Below are 22132 nucleotides of genomic sequence, written 5' to 3'. Positions count from 1 at the left end.
TAATGCACATTTCTTGACAGAAACCCTAAAATCTAATTCCCTTCTTTCCCATAAATAGGGTATATGTTCTGTAAATCAGAAGGAACTTTGCCTCTGGAGCATGAAGAAATTCTGTGGATGGTAGAAGGTACAGGGTTTCTCCCAAGCCAGAGTGCAGGTAGGAAACAGAGAATTTTGTGATTCAGTAGAGATGGGTGCCCAGCCAGTGACTGAGCTTGGAAATATTAAGTGACGTATTTATGAAAAGTAGTTGTTGTCTAAAACATAGTGGGGGATAATGGAACTAATTTCTCACGTATTGACCTAGATCTTTTATTTTACATTCAAAATGTTTCCTCTATAATTTTATATTTATTGAGGGCAAAACATGTTACTGATTTTTTTTCAGGTCAATTTCTATGAATTCTTTTCCAAATTTCTCCTTTAAATTTTTTTCTCCATTACATTAAAAAAGTAATTCTATCCATATATCTTTTATAATTACCAGTGTTCTATTTTCCTAAGACAGACAGTTTTTCTTGACTTAAGCCATTTCCTCCTGAAAGTGTCAATTATGAACAAAATTCTCATGAGATTGTTGATACTCAACTTTGTCTGTCTCTGAATTTCATGCTACCAAATCATATTTCCAACTATTCTAGGGATGGAAATTGCAAATCAAAAACATGAAATGATATGCAGAGCACTTTTGAACAGGAAGGATACACCCATCAACATGTCAATGGTGAGTTTCAGGGATGGAAACACTAATTATGTAAATTAAAGACCTGTCAGTGGAATAAATTAGTTATTGAGTACAATTTCATGGCTGTAATTATGTTGCCATTACATAATTTCTGAGTCCAAAGATCTGTATAGTTTTCATTCTGTGAGAAATTAACAAGATTCCAAAATAACAAGCATTTATCAAGAAGCAAATCTTTGAAATATTGAAGACCATAAAGTTAATCTGAGCCCCTTTAAATAAAATACTAGCAAATGGAAAATACTTGGCTCTCCAGGAATTATGTGCAATGTGTTTTGGGGTTAAAAGCAAAAATATTTTTTTCTTATTATAATTGTTTGTTCTACAATTCTTATGCAGAAAAATTAATTTGTAAGTTTATATGGAGACATCATTAAGAAATGTTCATCTTCTTTACAAGGCAGAAATCTCATGTTGGAGAGGATTTCTTTGGATGGAAAGACTTGGAGGAAGATCTGTATCACAACACTGCATGCATTCAATCTCTGTTTACTCACCTAGCAAAGAACCAGTGGGTCAACAAACACTGTGGATGATCCCTTGCTGACAATTTGTATCCAGATGAAAAGAAGAAAAATTTTTGTATCTCATGTGAAGGGCAGGAATGTTTGAAAGGACATAGGGATTTTTTATGACCCAGAAAATGCAACAAGAATGACCCTGGAGAGATATAATATGAATGTCATCTATGTAGCAAACACTTAAATCAAACCTCTGATCTCAGGAGAATCAATGAAACTAAAACAGGGGAAAAGATGCAGAAATGTAATTTTTGTGAGAAAGTCATCAGGAACTGTTCTGAGCTTAGACAACATGAGAGAACCAAAACTGGTGAGAAGAAAATGAATGCCATGTGTGTGGGAAAGCCTTCAGGAAGTCTTAAAACCTTCAAAGGCACGAGAAAATCCATACTGGAGAGAACCCATACAGATGCCATTGGTGTGGGAAAGCCTATTATAAATTATACAACCTTCAAATGTGTTGAGGGCCACAGACAAGTCAAGATGGCACCTGGCACTTTGCCAGGAGGAGTGGTTTGAGAAGTAACGCCAGCGAGCCATTAAGATGATGGAGATCCCTTAATGACTGACTGCTGTATCTACATGATGTTAATTGAATTAAGCTGTGTGTAATTATTAAGACGATGAGGATTCCTTAATGACTAATTGATGTATCTAGATAATTTTAATTGAAACAAGCTGTGTATAATGAGTTAGGTATAAATACCTCTGCTGTCCTACATTAAAGGGGCTCCCGCTGTTTCAGTCTTCACAAGTTGCTTGCCACCCCCTGGTTATTTTGCCCAGCCAGACTGCAGCACAAATTCATGAAAAAACTCACATAGGAGAGAAACCATATGAATGCCATGTGTGTGGGAAAGCCTTCAGCAAATCAGTTCACCTTAGTTGCCATCAGATAATCCACACAGGAGAGAAACCATACCAATGTCAGTTGTGTGGAAAATCCTTTGGTCTATCATACTACCTTAGAATACATGAGAGAATCCACACTGGTGGGAAACCATATGAATCCCATGTGTGTAAGAAATCCTTCAATCAAGCAAGCCACCTAGGACTGCATCAAAGAACACACACTGGAGAGAAACCTTACCAGTGCCACGGTGTGGGAAATCCTTCAATCAATTGTGTTACCTTAAACCACACCAGAGAATCCACACTGCTGAAAAACAATATGAATGTCCTATGTGTGGGAAAGTCTCCAGTCTATCATCTGGCCTTAGACGCCCTGAGAAAACACATATTGAAAAAAACATTCAAATGTCACCTGTGTGGAAAAGCTTTCAGTACATGCTCTCTTCTGAGATGGCATGATAAAATACATACTGGAGAGAAACCATACAAATGCCCTGTGTGTTGGAAAGCTTTCAGCTGATCAGCGGGCCTTAGAGTTCATGAGAGAACACACACTGGAGCAAAATAACATGCATGCCACCTATGTGGCATAGTCATCACCGTACCATTAAAAAATCAAAGAAGAGTCACCTTGGAGAGTGGCCAATGGAATGTGGCCTGTGTGGAAAGGCCTCTATTAACACCCTAACCTTAGAAAACATAAGCAAACTCAATGAGGAGAAACTACATGAGTGCCATCTAGGTGGGAAAAGCTTCAATCAATCTTATTGCCTTAGACTGTGTGAGAAAATGCACAACAAATCAATCATAGGAATGTCAGCTGTTTGAGATGTCTTGCCAATGTTCTGCATGTAGGAACCCATGATGGAGACAAACTTGAGTTCCTGTAACATATATTCTAACCTGGTATTGCAAGATATAATAACTAAAATTTTGACTTCTATTTCATATATATCTGCTCCTACTCTTATTTTTTCTATCCTACCACCTAATTTAAAAATAAACTGTTGCTCTAGCTTATTCCTGATAAAAAGTACATTAAGTTACAAATGTTTGTGTACTCTTTTATCCCACAGATTCTGACATTGAAAGATCACTTCGTTCACTTAGTTCAAAGCACTTTTTATTTACTTCTCTTTTGCCTTCTTTCTTGCCATTTCATGTTGAAGGACTTGACATGTGGTGATAGGGTTCTATAGATCTCAAGGGGATTGATTTCTAATATAATAAACCCTGCAGAAAACACAGTCTGCATGGTTTAAATTATTTAAATTATTAAAAAAGGTAATGGAAATGCTTAAAATTTGAACAATAAGATTGTACATGTCAAAACTAATCAAATTGCATGCTTCCAATTTGTGCATTTGATTGTTCTTCAACATTACCTCAATAAAGCTATTTTTAAAAATGTGAAGGAACCTTCAACTCTACTTGTGAAATCCAAATGTGAGCCCCCCAAAATTGATGAATCACCATTAATCAGAATGAAAAAATTTTAAGTAATTTTAATCCTCTCTTGACAAACACAAGGGCCTGGAAAATAAGCCATAAGAATAAAATTTGATTTCAAAAACCTTAATAAGTGATCTTTCTTAAACAGCATGAGTATTATAGCCCCTGTCAAGAAAAGAATGTAGTAGTCTACGATCTCTATTCTCAGCTTTTAATATACTAGAGTGTTTGACAGGAAAGTCATATTGTCAAGATCCAGGTCCTAGACAGGGTTTCCTCAATCCTGTGTACTTTCAGAGCCAACCCACACCCTTGTATTCCTCAGGAACTTCTTGAGCTTCATTCACATTGGTTCCCTTGTGTCCACTGGGGGAACTTTTGAGAACAATCCCATAAACAAACAAACAAAAAAAGTATTTTCAAGGATTTCACTTTCAAGTTAGATGTGCTCCCATCTCTCCATTTAATCTGGTATTCCAAAGGTGGAGGATGATGAATGATTAAATTTATAATAATAAGTTACAGTTGTATTCTTGTTACCCAGATCAACAATAATTAAAAGTAGAATAAAACAGTTTTAATCTGAGAGATATAATGAGACAGACTGTGGTTGGCAAATTGTTGCCTTTATTGATATTTCCCCCATGTTCTGTGAACAAGAAAAAAATTTTAATTTGTGCTTGAATTTGTAAAATATGTAGAAAGTCATGATTATGCCACATAAAGAGATATATTTAGTAGTTTTTTCCCTTTTTCCTGTGTTTTACCAGCCTCAGTATCAACTGTGTCTTGAAAATAAAGATGGAATTTGTTCCACCTGATTCTCTTTCTCCACCTGTTCTCCATCTTTTACATATAAATCATTCAACTCTTGTTTGGATGTTAAATTTATGTTGTGAATTGTTGGAGGGAGAAGGGGAAATTCTCTGTGCTTCTTTTCTAGTTATGTGCAGCACATTGCCAGAAACTTAGTGGCAACACCAATAAAATCCAATAAGTCATAGACTCATAGGTCAGAAGTCCAAGTCAGAGCAGGTTGGATCCTCTGGAAGCCTGTCACAGGACCTCATGCAGGTGCTGGCTGCATCATGGTCTCCGTGATTGATTCTCTCTCTCTCTCAGTCTTTGGGGAGGGTGCAGTTCCTTGGGGCTGTAGGGCTGTGGACCTGAATTTTGACACCCTGAGTTTTGTTTCCTCTCATATGTCTCCTTATATTTTGTGAGAATTGGCAGACTTGGGGTGTGTTTGTGTTTGTTGCAGTGTTTGATTCTTTGGGCTGGCTAGACAAGCACTATACCACTGCACTGTATCCCAGGCCCACAATTGCTTCTTCTGTGCCTGAAAGAGACCTGTTCAGAGTTTGGTGCTGTCTGCAATCCTCCTATCAAAAGTAATAGATTCATGTTACACCACTCAACTTTTCAGGTTCTCTCAGGTGCCTTCCCTTTGATTAGAAATTGCATGAATAAACTATCCCCCCATTGCCAGTTTTTGTGGCTGTGAACAAAATATATGACAAGAACAACTTATAGAACAAGTATTTTGTTTTGGACTCAGTTTTAGAGTTTCAGTCCATGGCCACCTGACTGCAATGCTTTAGGCCTGAGGTGAGGCAGAACATCCTGGCACAAGGGCATGAGAGTGGAAAGATACTCTGCTAATGGCAACCAGGAGCAGAGAGAGTGAGGAGCCAGGGATGAGGAGCCTATTCCCCAAGGGCATTAGGGAACTATTTCCTCAAGCTCTGGCCCAACTACCAACAGTTTCCATCTGGTAGCCCATTCACATTATTGGCCAATCAATTCACTGATCAGGTCACATCAGTGTCTCCTAATGTAATCATCTCACCTCCAAAATTTTGGAACATTTCTAGATTTTTAATATGAGACTTGAGGGAGACCTCATTTCCAAGCCATAGTCATGAAAGAGAGCAGGGTGAGAACAATGATGGTGACTGAGAGCCACAGCAGTCTCATCAGACAGGAGAGCACCTCATAGATTGAAGCCTTGGGTATCAGATCCTTCTTCAGCTGCAATTGTACCTCTGGATGTAACTTAGCAAATTCTAGTCTTTCAGTGTCAGGTCACGCCCTATCCAGCGGCTAGGACACTCTTGTTGCCCAAACTGTCACAACCCCCAATCACCCTGACAACCAAAGCATCAAAAACCTCAAAAATAAAATACAATGAAAGCTCACTGGTAGCTATTCAATGAATAACAAACCCATTGAGGAGCAGGACATTGAGGCAGAAACAGAAGAACTCATTTCCTTAACAATTCCACCTCTGGCTAGGCCCCCAAGGGAAGCCTAAAATTGGAGACTCCAGAGCCCCAGGTAGAAAAATCCCAAGGTGAAAGCCAGCCTCTGCAATATGGTGAGGCCCTAAGCAACATAAGTGGCCCTACCTCAAAAAATGAAAAGAGGCCATATAGTTACTTCACAAAAACATGGGCAAATGAACAGACACTTCCCCAAAAAGAAACACAAATGCCCAACAAACACTTAAAAAAAGTGATTGATATCATTAGGTTATCAAGAAATGCCAATGATAAACAGAAAAGATACCAGCTCACACCAGTTAGAATGAATATCACCAAAGAAATAAAAATGTAACAAATGTTGACAAGGATGTAGAACCTTCATGTGTAGAAGTTAAATCTTATATAGTTGTGAGGTCACTTGGTGATCAACAACATATCTGTTAAGGAATTGGAAACAGTTCAATACAAACGTGTGTGTTTGTATGCACACATGCGCATGTGTGTGCGCGTGCATCCAAATCTCGAAGAATGCCAAACAAACGTTGGGCATCTATAGTATTTAGTATCTCTGACGTGTGGATTAGAAATGTTTGAGGCTCAGGCCATTCAATTTTTATTTTGCATACTGTTTGCTGTTTACAATAGGAACTAGAAAGTGCAATGCCAACCTCTCAGTGTGCTGAGGGCCATTAGCCAAGTAGGTATGACAATTTCCTTGCCAGCGTACCCCATGTTGCTTAGTGGAAGGACTAGTGGAAATAGGACTTGCATTAGACATTTTGCAGTGACATTGCATGTAAGGTGACCTTGCTCAAGGACCAGGGCGGATCTGGATTTAAGATTATTCCTGCTGGGAATAGGGCGTGTCCTGCTGCCTGAGTTCCCCTTGAGTCTCTCCCAGGATTCAGAGTGAGTTTGTGGGAGGCAGAGGAGGTGGATTTGAGAGAGAATGTGGATTTCCGCAGAACGTGTTTGGAGAGGGCCGGTGTGAGATCGGGAATAAAAAATTGCTGTTTGAATCTACAAGCTGTGTAGTGGCTCGTGATTTGTGCCCAGCCAGACTGTGGCATCGGTGCAAGAACAGTTTCACCCTAATGTGGCCAATTCCATTTTGACTTGCTATTGGCAAGGATGACAGAAACCAATCTGTGGACTCACCTCCTGGCCCTTCATGGAACCAGCCCCTGGGCAGTGCTGGCAGAGTGCTGAATCTTTGCTTTAATATGTTAAATTTCTTGCCATTTGTGCACAGATTATTTCACCTAAACAGATGCCCTTTGGTTCCACCCACGTCCTTAGAACAGTAATGATTTGTATACTTCAAAATAGATAGAATAGGGACTTTGGATGTTCTCACACAATTACATGGTATCATTGAGGAAGTAGATTTACTCAATGAACAGAGATGTGGAAATATCAGGTGGTACTCTGCAGATATACACAATTATTCTTTTTCTTTATTTACTTTCAATTTACTTTATTTCACATTTCAGTCAATTTATAAATTCAAATACCTTTGGCACAACTGGGTGTGGTATTCCATATTTGGATCAACTCATTAATTTTGTATATTTGACAGGAGAGTAACATTTTATGTGAAACTATTTTTATTTGTTATGTATGTATTTGTTTATCTAGCTGCTAGAATTGAACCCAGGAAAGCTTTACCACTGAGCTACATCCCCAGTCCTTTCAGTTTTTATTTTGAGAGTCTTGCTAAGATCTGATGGTCTCGCTAAGTTCCCAGGGCAGGCCTCCAAATTGCAACCCTCCTGCCTCAGCCTCCTGAGTTCCTGAGATTAAAGTGTGTACCACCAGGTCCAGTTAATGTGCAATTATTTCTTTATTTGAGAAGCCAAGGTGGAGGATGAAACAATATAGTGACAATTGTATAAAGTATTGTGTTCACTTTACAAATGTGCATGTATCAAAATATTTAGGTATAAAGAAATGTTAATTGATCAGTTTCAAAATATCCCAGAGATCATTAGAATGATGTAATTCAGTCCCACTGATAGGATTAGGAGTGCTATCATGTGGCCTTGAAAGGTGACCCCATCAAACTGCCCCAAAGGAACTCTATGTATCTAGGGTGATAGTTTCTCCTTAAGTTGGTCTAGATTTTTAGTGAACAAATTCCTCTGAAGTCTGTCAAATTTCCGTAATTTAATTTGTAATAATACAATGTAAAATAATTTATAGAATCAAATACAGAAATTACAGACACAATGGTGATATAAATTAGGTCATTAAAAAGTAAAAATTTAACTTTCTTAGAATGTTTTCTTTTTAAATATTTATGGGAAAGAATGATGCACCTATTAGATATCCCTGAAAATATCCCAAATTATTTTTTAATGGATAGAAATAAATTACATATGTTTCCCAAGTACACAAATTACAAGTTATATTATTGAGATATGACATAAATACTTAGCAATAGACTCCAAAATCATACATAAAATATCAGAATTTGAAATTTAAAACAGTATTTCAGAGAATAAAGATAACTGTGAGTTGAATATTAAAATGTTCTGGAAATTACTGAGTTGATCCAAGTATGAAATACCACACAAAAGTGTAAAATAAAATAAGTTGAAAGTAAATAAAGAGAAGGGAACTTACATACCACCTCTATCTTTGTTTCTTTTTCCTGTTAATTGATAGAATAATTGTGTATATCTGCAGAGTACCACCTGATATTTCCACACCTCTGTTCATTGAATAAATCTACTTCCTCAGTGATACCTTGTAGTTGTGTGAGAACATCCAAAGTCCCTATTCTATCTATTTTGAAATGTACAAATCATTACTGGTATGGAGATGTGGGTGGAACCAGAGGGCATCTGTTTAGGTGAAATAATCTGTGCAAAAATGGCAAGAAAACCTGTCGTATGAAAGCAAAGGCTCATCCCTCTACCAGCACTGCCCGGAGGCTGGTTCCATGAAGGGCCAGGAGGTGAGTCCACACATTGGTCTCTGTCACCATTGCCAATAGCAAGTCAAAATGGAATTGGCCACATGAGGGTGAAACTTCTCTTGCACAGAGAGGTTGGCATTTCACTTTCTAGATCCTGCTATAAAAAGCAAACAGTCTACAAAATAGAAATTGAATAGCCAGAACCTCAAACATTCCTAATCTACACATCAGAGATACTAAATAGTATAGACTCCCAGGCTTTGTGGGCCCTCTTCAAAATTTGTTTGCATGCACACATATGCGTGCACGTGCATACAAACACACGTTTAAATTGAACTGTTTCCAATTCATTAACAAATAGATATGTTATTGATCATCGTATGTGACCTTACAACTATGAGCTTTAACTCACAAACCTTCTATATCCTTGCCAACATTTGTTATATTTTTATTTCTTTCATCTGGTTATCATTGCATTCCTTGAAAACTAGTGATATCCAGCACCCTTTTCAAGTGTTGGCCCTTTGTATTTTTTCTTTCTTTCTTTCTTTCTTTCTTTCTTTCTTTCTTTCTTTCTTTCTTTCTTTCTTTCTTTCTTTCTTTTTTAGGTAGAGGCTCTCTATGTTGCTTAGGGCCTCACCATATTGCAGAAGTTGGCTTTCAAATTGTGAAGTTCCTGCCTGAGGCTCTGGAGTCTCTGGGATTATAGGCTTGCCCTTGGGCACCTAGCTAGAGTGTTAAGAAAATTGTTAAGGAAATGAGTTCTTCTGTTTCTGCCTCAATGTCCTACTCTTCAGTGGGTTTGTTATTCATTGAATAGCTACCAGCGAGCTTTCATTTTATTCTATTTTTGAGGCTCATAATGCTTTGGTTGTCAGAGTGATTGGGGGTTGTGTCAATTTGGACAAAAAGGATGTCCCAGCCCCTGGGTAGGATGTGACCTGATATTGAATGACTAGTTTTTCCAATTTATATCCAAAGGTGGAATTACTGCCTAAGAAGGATCTGACACCCAAGGCTTCATCTTCAAGGTTCTCTCCTGTCTCATGAGGCTCACTGTGGCTCTCAGTCACCATCATTGTCCTCACCCTGCTCTCTCGTCCATGACTATGGCTTGGAAATGAGTTCTCCTGGAAGTCTGATAATAAAATCTAGAAATGTTCCAAAATTTTGTAGTAGAGATGATTACATTAGGAGAGATGGATTTGACCTGATCAGTGAATTGATTGACCAATAATTTGAATGGGCTACTGGAGGGAAACTGCTGGAAATTGGGCCAGAGCTTGAGGAAATAGTTCCCTAATGCCCTTGGGGAATAAGCACCTCATCCCTGGCTCCTCACTCTCTCTGCTCCTGGTTGCCATTAGCAGAGTATCTTTTCTCTCTCATGCCCCTGTGCCAGGATGTTCTGCCTCACCTTAGGCCTAAAGCATTGCAGTCAGGTGGCCATGGACTGAAACTCTAAAACTGAGTCCAAAACAAAATGCTTGTTCTATAAGTTGTTCTTGTCATATATTTTATTCACAGCCACAAAAACTGGCAATGAGTGGAGCAGTTTATTCATGCAATTAGAGGCACTGTGAGCTAATCAAATAAAGGGAAGGCACCTGAGAGAACCTGAAAAGCTGAGTGGTGTAACATGAATCTATTACTTGTGATAGGAGGATTGCAGACAGCACCAAACTCTGAACAGGTCTCCTTCAGGCACAGAAGAAGCAACTGTGGGCCTGGGATACAGTGCAGTGGTATAGTGCTTGTCTAGACAGCCCAAAGAATCAAACACTGCAACAAACACAAACACACCCAAATCTGCAAATTCTCACAGAATATAAGGAGACATATGAGAGGAAACAAAACTCAGGGTGTCAAAATTCAGGTCCACAGCCCTACAGCCCCAAGGAACTGCACCCTCCCCAAAGACTGAGAGAGAGAGAGAATCAATCACGGAGACCATGATGCAGCCAGCACCTGCATGAGGTCCTGTGACAGGCTTCCAGAGGATCCAACCTGCTCTGACTTGGACTTCTGACCTATGAGTCTATGACTTAATGGATTTTATTGGTGTTGCCACTAAGTTTCTGGCAATGTGCTGCACATAACTAGAAAAGAAGCACAGAAAATTTCCACTTCTCCCTCTAACAGCTCACAACATAAATTGAACATCCAAACAAGATTTAAATGATGCACTGAAAGAGATGGAGAACAGGCTGAGAAAGAGAATCATGTGAAACAAATTTCATCTGTAACTTCTAAATCCAGTTGATTCTGAGGTTGGTGAAAACCAGGAAAAAAGAAAAAAAAACTACCAAATATATCTCCTTGGTGGTATAATCAAGACTTTCTACATATTACACAAATGCCAGCACCAATTAATATTGGTTTTCTTGTTCAAAGAACATGTGGGAAATTATCTTTAAATGCAACAAATTGCAAAACAAACTTTGTTTCATTATTTCTCTCATGTTAAAATTGTGTTTTTTCTGTTTTAATTGTTGTTGATCTGAGTAATAGGAGTACAACTGTCACTTAATAATGTAAATTCAATCATTCAACTTGCTTCACCTTTGCAAATACCAGATTAAATGGAGAGAGGAGAGAACATTAAAATTGAATGTGAAGTCCTTGAAAATGCAAATTTTTTTTTCAAAATTGTTTAATTCTGAAAAGTTCCCCCAGTGGACACAAGGGAACCAATGTGAATGATGCTCAAGAAGTTCCTGAGGAATACAAGGGGGTGGGGTATGGTCTGAACGTACACAGGATTGAGGAAACCCTGTCTAGGACCTGGATAGTGTCAATATGACTTTCCTGTCAAACACTCTGGTTGGTTGAAAGCTGAGAGTTGAAATTGTAGGTTACTACATTCTTTTCTTGACAGGGTTTAAAATAAGCATATGTCATTTAAGAAAGATCACTTATTATGACCTTTTAAATAAAACATCATTCATATGGTTTATTTTACAGGGACTTGTGTATGTCAAGAGAGGATTCAAATTACTTCAACTTTTTCATACTGATTAAAGGGTGTTCTTCAATTATGGGGTGCTCAGATTTAGATTTCACAAGTACAATTGAACACTTCTTCACATTTTTTTTCATGGCTTTATTGAGGTAAAATTGAAGTGCAATAAAATGCACATATTGGAAGCATGCAATTTGATAGTTTTGACATGTACGTAACTAATACAATCTTATATTTTAAATTTTAAGCATTTCCATTTTCTTTTAAAAAAGTTAAAATCATGCAGATTGTTTAATGCATAATTGATTATATTAGAAATCAATCACCTTAAGATCTATAGAATCCCATCTCCACACTTCAGGTCCTTCAACACAAAATGGAACACCTATACATACCTCACAGGTCAAGGAAGAAGGCACAAGAGAAGGAAATAAACAGTGCTTTGAAAGAAGTGATAATAAAAGCTTCAAATACTAGAATTTCTGGCATAAAAGAGCACTCAGATGAACATTTATAACTTAACATATTTCTAAGAAAGAAGCTAGGTTAAGAATCAAATAATTTTCAAATTTGGAAGTAGGAAAAAATATGAGTAGGAGCAAAAATATGTGAACTACAGAGAAAAAAAATTTAGTTATTAGATCTTGTAATAGCAGGTTAGAATATATGCTACAGAAACTCAAGTTTGTCTCCATCATGGGTTCCTACATGCAGAACATTGGCAGGACCTCCCAGACAGCTGACATTCCTAAGATTGATTTCTTGTACATTTTCTTGTGCAGTCTAAGGTAGTAAGATTGACTGAAGCCTTTCCCACATAGATGCCACTCCTGAGGTTTCTCTCCATTGAGCTGGCTCGATTTTTCTAAGGTTAGGGTCTTAAAGAGAGGCCTTTCTACACAGGCAACATTCCAATGGCCACTCTCCAAGGCAAGTCATGTTTCATTTTTCCATACTAGGGTGATGGCCAAGGAGTATGCCACACAGGTGGCATGCATGTTATTTTTCTCCAGTGTGTGTTCTCTCATGAACTCTGAGACCAGATGATCGACTGAAGGCTTTCCCACACACAGGGCATTTGTATGGTTTCTCTCCAGTATGTATTTTCTCATGGAGTCTCAGGCCAGAGCATGTACTGAAAGCTTTTGCACATAGGTGACATTTGTATTGTTTGTCTCCAATGTGTGTTTTCTCATGTTGTCTAAGGCCAGATGATAGACTGAAGGCTTTCCCACATACACCACATACATGTGGTTTCTCACCAGTGTGGATTCTCTGATGTGGTTTAAGGTAGCAAGATTGACTGAAGGATTTCCCACACAGGTGGCATTGATAGGGTTTCTCTCCAGTGTGTGTTCTCTGATGAAGTTTAAGGTAGCATTTTTGACTAAAGGATTTCTCACATAATTGACATTGATATGGTTTCTCTCCAGTGTGGATCCTTGCATGCATTTTAAGGTAGCATGATTGACCAAAGGATTTCCCACACAATTGACATTGGTATGGTTTCTCTCCCATGTGGGTTATCTGATGACGACGAAGGTGAACTGATTTGCTGAAGGCTTTCCCACATAGATGGCATTTGTATGGTTTCTCTCCAGTGTGGATCCTTGCATGTATTCTAAGGTAGCATGATTGACCAAAGGATTTCCCACACAATTGACATTGGTATGGTTTCTCTCCTGTGTGGGTTATCTGATGACGACGAAGGTGAGCTGATTTGCTGAAGTCTTTCCCACACACATGGCATTTGTATGGTTTCTCTCCTGTGTGGATTTTATCATGCATTTGAAGGTTGTATAATTTACAAAAAGCTTTCCCACACCGATGACATCTATATAGTTTCTCTCCAGTATGGACTTTCTCATGTATTTTAAGGTTGTAAGACTTCCTGAAGGCTTTCCCACACACGTGGCATTCATTTTGTTTATCACCTGTTTGCGTTCTCTCATGTTGTCTATGCTTAGAGCAGTAACTGAAAACTTTCTCAGAAAAATTATATTCACAATTCTTTTTCCCTGTTCTAGTTTCATTGAGTCTGCTTAGATCAGAGGTTTCATTAAAGGATTTGCTGCATAGATGACATTCATATTGTATCTCTCCAGGGTTATTCTTGTTGCATTTTCTAGGTTGTAAACAGTTCCTATGTCCTTTCAAATATTCTTGCCCTTCACATGAGAAACAATCATTTTTCTTGTTTTCACCAAGATACAAATTGTCAGCAAGGGATCGTGCACAGTGTTTGTTGTCCCAGTGGTTCCTTGCTTTTCTCCATTCCAAGGAATCCTCTTTAAAATGAGATTCCTGTTTTGGAAAGAAGATGAACATTTCTTAACAATGTTTCCATATAAACTTAATTTTTCTACATAAGAATCTTAGAACAATCCATTGCAATATGAAAATGAAAATCTTCTTACTTTTAATTTTGTGAACATTGTAGATAATTCCCAGGTGAGCCAAGTATTTTCCATTTACTAATATTTTATTTAAAAGGGCTCTGATTAACTTTATGGTCTTCAATATTTCAAATAGCTACATGAGAAATGCTTGTGCATTTGGAATCTTTTTAATTTCTCCCAGAATGCAAGCTATACAGATGTTTTGACACAGAAGTTGTGTATTCCCAACATAATGACAGCCGTCAAATTGTACTCGGTCACTCATTTATTCCACAGACAGGTTTTTAACTTACATAATTAGTGTTCCCATTCTTGAAACTTACCATTGACCTGTTGATGGGTGTAGCCTTTCTTTTCAAAACTGCTCTGCATATCATTTCATGTTTTTGATATTCATTTTCCATCCCTAGAAGAGTTGGAAATACAAATTGGTAGCATGAAATTCAGAGACACAAAGTTGAAAGTCAACTATCTCATGAGAACGTCTTTTTTCATCATTGACTCTTTCATGGAGGATATGGCTTAGATAAAAAAATATATATCTTGGAAAAATAGAACACTGGGAATTATAAAAAACATCATCATAGAATTATTGTTAAAAAAGTAATGGAGAAAAAAATTTAAAGGAGAAAATCTGAAAAAGAGACATGAAAATTGACCTAAAAAACACACTAACAGGTTTTCCCCTTAATGAAAATATAAATATAGAGGAAACATTTTGAATTTAGATTTAAAGAAGCTACGTCGTACATGAGAAATTTTGTCCCATGGTACCCTACTATATTTTAGACAACCACATTAATTTCACAGCTATGTCAGTTAATATTTCCAAGCTCAATCACTGGCTGGGCAACCATCTCTGTAGAATCACAAATGTCTCTGTTTCTTACCTGCACTCTGCCTTGGGAGAAATCCTGTCCCTTCTCCCATCCACAGGATTTTTCCTTCCTCCAGATACAAAGTCACATCTGATTTGCAGAACAGATACCCTATGCATGGTAAAAAAATAGCCATTGGATTTTAGCATTTCTACCAAGAAATGTGCATTAGTGACAAGGCCAAGAAGATGAGTTAACAACAATAGAGAACCAAGGCACTGGGAGAAAGTATTTAGCAGAGAAAATTTTGAAGTTCACTCACTGCAGTAGAATAAAAGATAGAAATCTTCCATACCAGGGACACTGAAGGACACCCATGCTCAGGATGACATTCAAAATGACTTTTAAATGGAATCCAAATAATCACACAAAAATGTTCAGAATTCTCTTGTTTTGGTATTCAATCCTCCAGCACCATGACAATATAATTATTTATAAATATTAGGTCTATGTATAATATAACTTTAATGGATACATAACATTATGGTGTGGACTATATTGTAGTGTGGTGTAAAATAAGTTGTGATTAAAGTAATCAATAAGAGCAGCTTTCTTGCATGTAATTATAAGTTCTATGAGAAAGTCAGGACAGAGATTGGAATTGAATAGAGAGAGGCTATTCCAGATACTGTTATTGAAGAAATAGGTATACCCTCACATCTTTCATATATATAATTAATGGACTTACCAACTGATACCACATGATTAATGATTTCCAGCATCACTGATCGGTGTAGCATTTTCTGAGATGGGTCCAGCATGGCCCACTCTTCTTGGGTGAAACTTATGCTTACATCTTCAATGGTCACAAATTCCTAGAACGGTATTGACAAGCTAGTTTAGAAAGACCAAGAAGATCAATTTCACAAAAGAGGGTTCAGAGGACAGCATGAGGCAGAGGGAAAACTAGGTGTGCAAGAGATCAAACTGTTAAAGCACCAGCCTATTCATTTTCAGCTTCCAACATTCTTACTTTCAGAAACCCAGAAAGTACATACATTGAATTCATAGAATTTATAGTAAAGGAATGTGGAATGATAGAGAATCATGAAATATGAGAAAAAAAATTTAAGAACTGGTAAGGATAACTTTCAATCAGGCTATTATAAAATTTTCACTTGAATCTTTTCAACTAAAATTTAAATCCCCATTTATTTAAATAACTTTCCAGAATTATCACCAGGCCAACCTTAACATTAATTTGTCATCTTGAAAATTGGTTATGTATAAAATAGTCATTTTCACAAAGAGGTATCTAATATCTCTCATCAGTAAAATATTTAGTAATGTGAGTGTTTAAACAGGCAATGAATTTCTTTATATCTTCAAAACATGTTTAAACTATAACCCTATAACCAGAACAATGCAGTCATTCTTGAACCAATCTTCAGAATTTTTGAGAACTGAGCAAACTACATGTAACTTGGTGTCAGTAGGAAGAGTCACTCTTCTCAATGTGACCAAGGAGGTCAGAATAAGGTTAAGGACAGACATTTGAGCAGCACAAGGCAAAGTCTCTGAGACTTGGACTCTGAGGCAGAATCCCAGCAACCATCCCTTACTACAACTCCCATCCTCAATTCTCTCTTGAGCTCCAAAGACTACTTTTCAATATCTCTCTGATATCTTGATCTCATTTCTCTATTTCTTTATTAGTTTTCATGTATCCAGTTCTCCAAAAAATTTTCTCCATCTACTATGTGATTTACTAGTATATTTTAATGACAAACATCAATTAAGTTAACATACTTTGGTGTAAACAACTTCCATTATGAAATATGAAGGAATATTTTATTAGTAAGTTGTAACAACATTGGGAATAAAAATAATCTTGATTAATTTAGGTTTTTTTGGGGGAGGATTATCAAAAGTTGAAATTTGGGCTGGGGATGTGGCTCAAGCTGTAGCACGCTGGCCTGGCATGCATGTGGCCGGGGTTCGATCCTCAGCACCACATACAAAGATGTTGTGTCCACCGATAACTAAAAAAGAAATCTTAAAATTCTCTCTCTCTCTCTTTTAAAAAAAAGTTGAAATTTATTACATAAAACTCTAAGTTTAAAATTGCAAAAAAGAAATTATTTCTTATGCCTTCTCTAGCCTAGGTTGTTTATTTTTTCTTAGTATTACTTGAGTGCCTGTGGCATTGGGTCAACAGAATTCAGCTTCTGGAATATCTGCCTCCATGTTGGGCTGTGAGGTTCTACTCCTCACTCATTTCCCTCACCTGAATTCACCACAATTCAAACATCATTGCAATAAGTAGAATCATTAATCAGTAATTATTTCAAATGAAGTCATAGGCAGAATGTGAGATTCAATATGTCCCATTCCTTCTGGAAGTACACAGCCAGGAATGGTACCATGGTATACCTAACAGGAAGGACATCAGCTGCCTGCTGATGAGTTTCTGACCCATGGTGACAACTGCAGAGTTGTGGGGTACAGGACTAACTCCTGCTTGCACTGAAGACTTGGCATCTCTGTCAATAGGGGGAAAATTTCAATAGAAAAGCCATTCACTGCTCACCCACCATAGTTTTGCTTTCTGCAATCTTGCTCTTCACTCACACACAGTCCAAACAATTTGTAGAAAATACTGTGGATGAAGAAGAAAAATCATGATATTCAATACATTTAGAAGACATCCTGACTCCTCTCTTATGAAATCCTAGACATTCTTTTGTCTAAAATGCAGTGCTAACACTGGGAAAATTCAGATTGCCCAAGAGTTATAGGTGCAGTACTCTGTTCATATTCCAAGGTCAAAATTCACAAAAATGTGAACATGATCGCTAACAAAAATGAAGGAATTAAACCTCCATATATGCATTTACATATATATGGAGAACCTTGATTTTCACATGTGAATTGCCCGATAAAGGGTCCAGAGTTTTAAAATACTCTTAGATTTTGAAGAAATATCACTTTTTAAACCAACATGCAGACTTTGGTTTCCACTTCTAGGGAAACATTGTGGAATTTCTCAGATTTCACTGATTTTGCTCTATTTGTTAGCAGTGGTTCTCTAAGTTAAATTGTGTCCCCTTGGAGTCTCACTCCCTGCCAACCCTCCCTCACCCATGAGGTAGATGTATTCTTCCTGGATTTAGGAACAGTCAAGTCAGGATCTCTATTATGAAAGCCTGAATCAACTCAAGTTGATTTCCATTTTGAGGAATCAATGGCACCATCCTGCCAATCCAGCCCTTATAGTTCCAGTTATCCAAATCAGCTTCAGTACGGGGTCCTAGTGGGAGTGTCAGGGCTGGTCCCATTAATTTATATTAAGGATGTTCAGAAATGATGCTCATAGATGATGACTGGGATCAGGATGAAATCTATTTGATTAGTCTGGTCAGTTGCTAATGTGCTAGTTGAAACCTTTGAAATCCTGTTCAATATCCATCCATCATCAGCTATGATATTTCTGTTTTAATTGTAGATTCATACATATGAGACAGATATTTATAAATTGTAGTGTATCCATCAACATTTCACACATTTTGTGGAGGAATTACAATTTGTATTATGAAGACTAAAATTCACTCACATTATTGTGCCTCCACTGAAAAAAGAGAAAAATCCAGGTGCAGTGATGCACACCTGAAAGACCAGCCACCCAGGAGGCTGAGGCAGGAAGACCAAAGTTCAATGCCATCCTCAGAAACAGCCAGGCTCTAAACTACTAATTGAGATTCTGTCTCAAAATACAGTAAAAAAAAACCACAAAATCGGCTGGGATGGGGATGGGACTCAGGGGTTAAGCATCCCTATGCTCAATCCCTGCTCTCCAAATATGAAAAATAAAAAGAAAAAATAGAGTGCTGGGAATGTAGCTCCATGACATGATTTCCCTGAGTTCTATCCCAATGAAAAACAAAGAAACAAAACAAAACAAAAAAAGCACCAATAATTTATTAAATATGATTACAATTTTTACAATATTGGGTTATTATCATAAGTCTGTTGATTACAGAGCAATTCATAATTTAAAAATTACCTAAACAGAGATTCACATGGTCTTTATTAGATGAAGAATTTATCCAACTGGAAAATACGACAGCAACAATTTTCCTTTTTTTTTCCCTTTTAGCTGAGCACAATGTCTTTGAACACACCAACACAACCTCTAAGCTGACCTGCGATAGTGCCTCTGCTGTTAAAGAGCACAAGCCCTACCTGTCAGGGCACGGTCTTCCTTCTCATCTGTCAAGCTCACTCTCACCGTACCATTTAGGATCCTCCAGTGCACTGAACCCACCTCCCAAACTCCATTCTCTTTTTCTTATCACTGCTCAACTTGTTATGTTCTTACTCACTTCAACACACATTCATCAAGCTCATCTGGTGTTTACTACCTGATTTCCCACTTTTGTCCTCCAGCCCCTGTAGCAGGGGAATGCTTGTATGTGTCTTTTCTTCAACTGCATCTGAGAACCCTTGACTGTGGTGTCCATCCATGACTAAACTCAGAATCACCACTCCTGTTGGCTTTCAAAGTATTTAGAATCTGATATATTTTTCTAAATAAGCCATAATTTTATGATCCACAAAATTTTTCTTCTCAAAATTGTTGAAAATCACCTTCTAATTTCATCCATATTTTCAAAAGATTAGTATGCCTGCTGCTAAGAATATTATGTTAGTTCACCAAGTTTGAATGGGCTTTCATAAGAGTTTCATATCTTTCATAACAGTAAGACAAAGACAGGGTGGCTTTAAAACAAACTAATTTTCTCATGATTCTGGAGGCTAGGAGTGTCAGATCAACATGACTGCAGGGCCTGTTTCTTCTGAGACCTCTGTTCCAGCCTTGTACAGGCTGGCCGTCTTGTGTCTCTAAATGGTCTTCCTGCTCCCAACCCTTCCCCAAACTCCTTCTGTTGTGAGGGTACTGATCATATTGCAATGGAGTCCACACAATTATCTTGATTGAATTTTCCTCTTTTAACACCATATGTCCAAATACAGTTATCTTTCAGGATCAACAACCTAGCTATAGAGCATTTTTGAAGAAACTAACAATTGGTTTAGTGATTCTAAATTAGTCATTCATGTGGGCAAAGTTACACTAATCTACATGTCATGGGATGTCAACAGGGGTATTGGTACAACTTGTCCTCTCCCTCCAGGTCCCTTAGGAAGACATCAGGGAGGAGTCTCTCTGTATCCTCACTATCAAGGTAGGGTTTGAGGCATTCCTCACCACTGAGATGCCAGCTTGGGAATTCCCAGTCCTCCCAGGATGTTTCAACATGCATTTGGTTCCTGTTTGCAGAAGAATTAAGTAATTGTACTGTGGTGACACAGGCATACCCATGTGCTGGGAGCCATCAGCCAAGTAGGTATGACAAATTCCTTGCCAGCTTACTCCCATGCTGTCTAGTGGAAGGACTTCTGAAAGGTGACCTTGCTCAAGGACCAGGGCAGGATCTGTGTTTAGGGTGTTCCCCCTTTAGAATAGGGCGGTTTAGCATAATAGGAGATCAGGGTGTTCCCCCTTTAGAATAGGGCAGTTTAGCATAATAGGAGATTAGGGTGTTCCCCCTTTAGAATAGGGCGTAACCTGCTGCTGAGTTCCTCTTGAGTGCTTAGGGTCAGACAGTATATTTTGGGAGACAGAAGCCCATGCAGAGTGGATTTGGGCAGAGTAGTGGATTTGGGAGAAGTGGATTTGGGCAGAGAACGTGGATTCCCCCAGAACGTGTTTGTAGACGGCCGGTGTGAGTTCGGGAATAAAGAATTGCTGTTTGAACCTACAAGCTGTGTGGAGACTCGTGATTTGTGCCCAGCCGGAGACTGCGGCACCCATGTTTATGGCAGCACAATTCACAATAGCTAAACTATGGAACCAGCCTTAGTGTCCATCAACAGATGAATGCACAAAGAAAATGTGGTATCTTTACACAGGGGGGTTTTAGTTAGAAAAAAAAAAGAAAGATGTCATTTGCAGGAAAACGGATGGAACTAGACACCAGTAGGTTAAGGGAAATAAGTCAAACTCAGAAAGTTAAATGTCCTGTGTTTTCTCTCATAGGCAGAAGCTAGAGAGGAAAATAAGAGTGGGTGTGGATGTCCTAAGAATGACAGGAGATCACTAGAGGAAAGGAGCAAGGGGTGGGAGGGAGACAGCAGGGGTCTAAGAAAATGCTGGGGAGTGATATTGGCCACTTTATGTTGTATACTGTGTGCATGTACAAATATGAAGCAACAAATCCCATCATCACATACAAATATAATGCAACTCTAAAAAATGTAGAGAAAACTAAAAAGAAGTCAGGACAGGTCATAATAGCAAGAAACCAAAAAGAAAACTTCAATCACCAGAGACAAAATATAAACCCAAAGGCATGCCTTGAGTGGTTTACAAAACTCAGCCACACCCTACCTGCCCTCAGTCACCACCCAGTTAATCCCTTTAAGGCTTTGTATCACTGATTAGGTGAAAGTCATCATAAGCCAATCTCTCACCTCTAACTTTCATGCATTGTCTCTCATGCAAGCCTTCTGAACCTCATACCTAAACCATGACCCCCTAATCTCATAATTCTCAGTGTTTGAGATGGGATAAATCCTCTACTCAATGCAGGGGATATGCTGAAAGACCCACCGATTCCCTGTCCAAGAAAGACGCACGAGGCACTGGCTGCAAACGCAAGAGGTTTATTCAGACACAGACGCCTGTGGGTGCTCAGCAAAACCTCAGCTGGAGCTTTGGTGAACTGGCACACCGGGCTTTGGGGTACAGGTCTTTTATAGGATAATGGGGCAGGTTTCGCGCGCACGGGAAGTGACAGGTTTCTTATTGGTTATTTTGAACCCAACATATAGATTACCTAAAGGGCAAAGTTGTTTTTCACTTTATGTTCCTGGATAAACCTCATGACAGTTACATATTAACACTCTGGTTTTTCTGTTCCTGCTTATCATTATCAGTTCCTGTTTGTTCAGGCATGCCTTGGGATCTGCTTTTCTGTTCTTCCTCAACCATCCTGTCCCCTCACAATAGACTACCCTTAACTGATTAACAGAGAGACCTCTCTTTACGTGGGTTAGCAACACGCCCTGATGGTTTCACAATGGGGCCTGGGGTTTCTGGGCTGGGGTCTTTCAATGCCTCTTCTGCATGCCAGACA

At 38.3% G+C, this 22132-nt stretch overlaps 1 protein-coding gene and 1 pseudogene across 1 annotated transcript; one reads left to right on the top strand and one right to left on the bottom strand.

Moving 5' to 3' along the window:
* Window positions 1–1500: 1500 nt before the first annotated feature.
* Window positions 1501–2686, top strand: LOC143397412 (uncharacterized; annotated as a pseudogene).
* A 10029-nt stretch (window positions 2687–12715) lies between these two features.
* On the bottom strand, window positions 12716–19457 carry LOC143397422 (uncharacterized). The gene is made up of 4 exons (XM_076853462.2): window positions 19355–19457; window positions 17409–17476; window positions 15682–15808; window positions 12716–13698 (listed from the first exon to the last, which is right to left on the bottom strand). The coding sequence occupies exons 1-4, from the start codon at window positions 19455–19457 to the stop codon at window positions 12716–12718; spliced, it is 1281 nt and encodes a 426-aa protein (XP_076709577.2).
* Between the last annotated feature and the right edge of the window lie 2675 nt (window positions 19458–22132).

This window comes from Callospermophilus lateralis, chromosome 4 (assembly GCF_048772815.1).
Source record: "Callospermophilus lateralis isolate mCalLat2 chromosome 4, mCalLat2.hap1, whole genome shotgun sequence".
NCBI classification, from domain to species: Eukaryota; Metazoa; Chordata; class Mammalia; order Rodentia; family Sciuridae; genus Callospermophilus; species Callospermophilus lateralis.
This window is presented reverse-complemented; position numbering and strand designations above follow the sequence as displayed.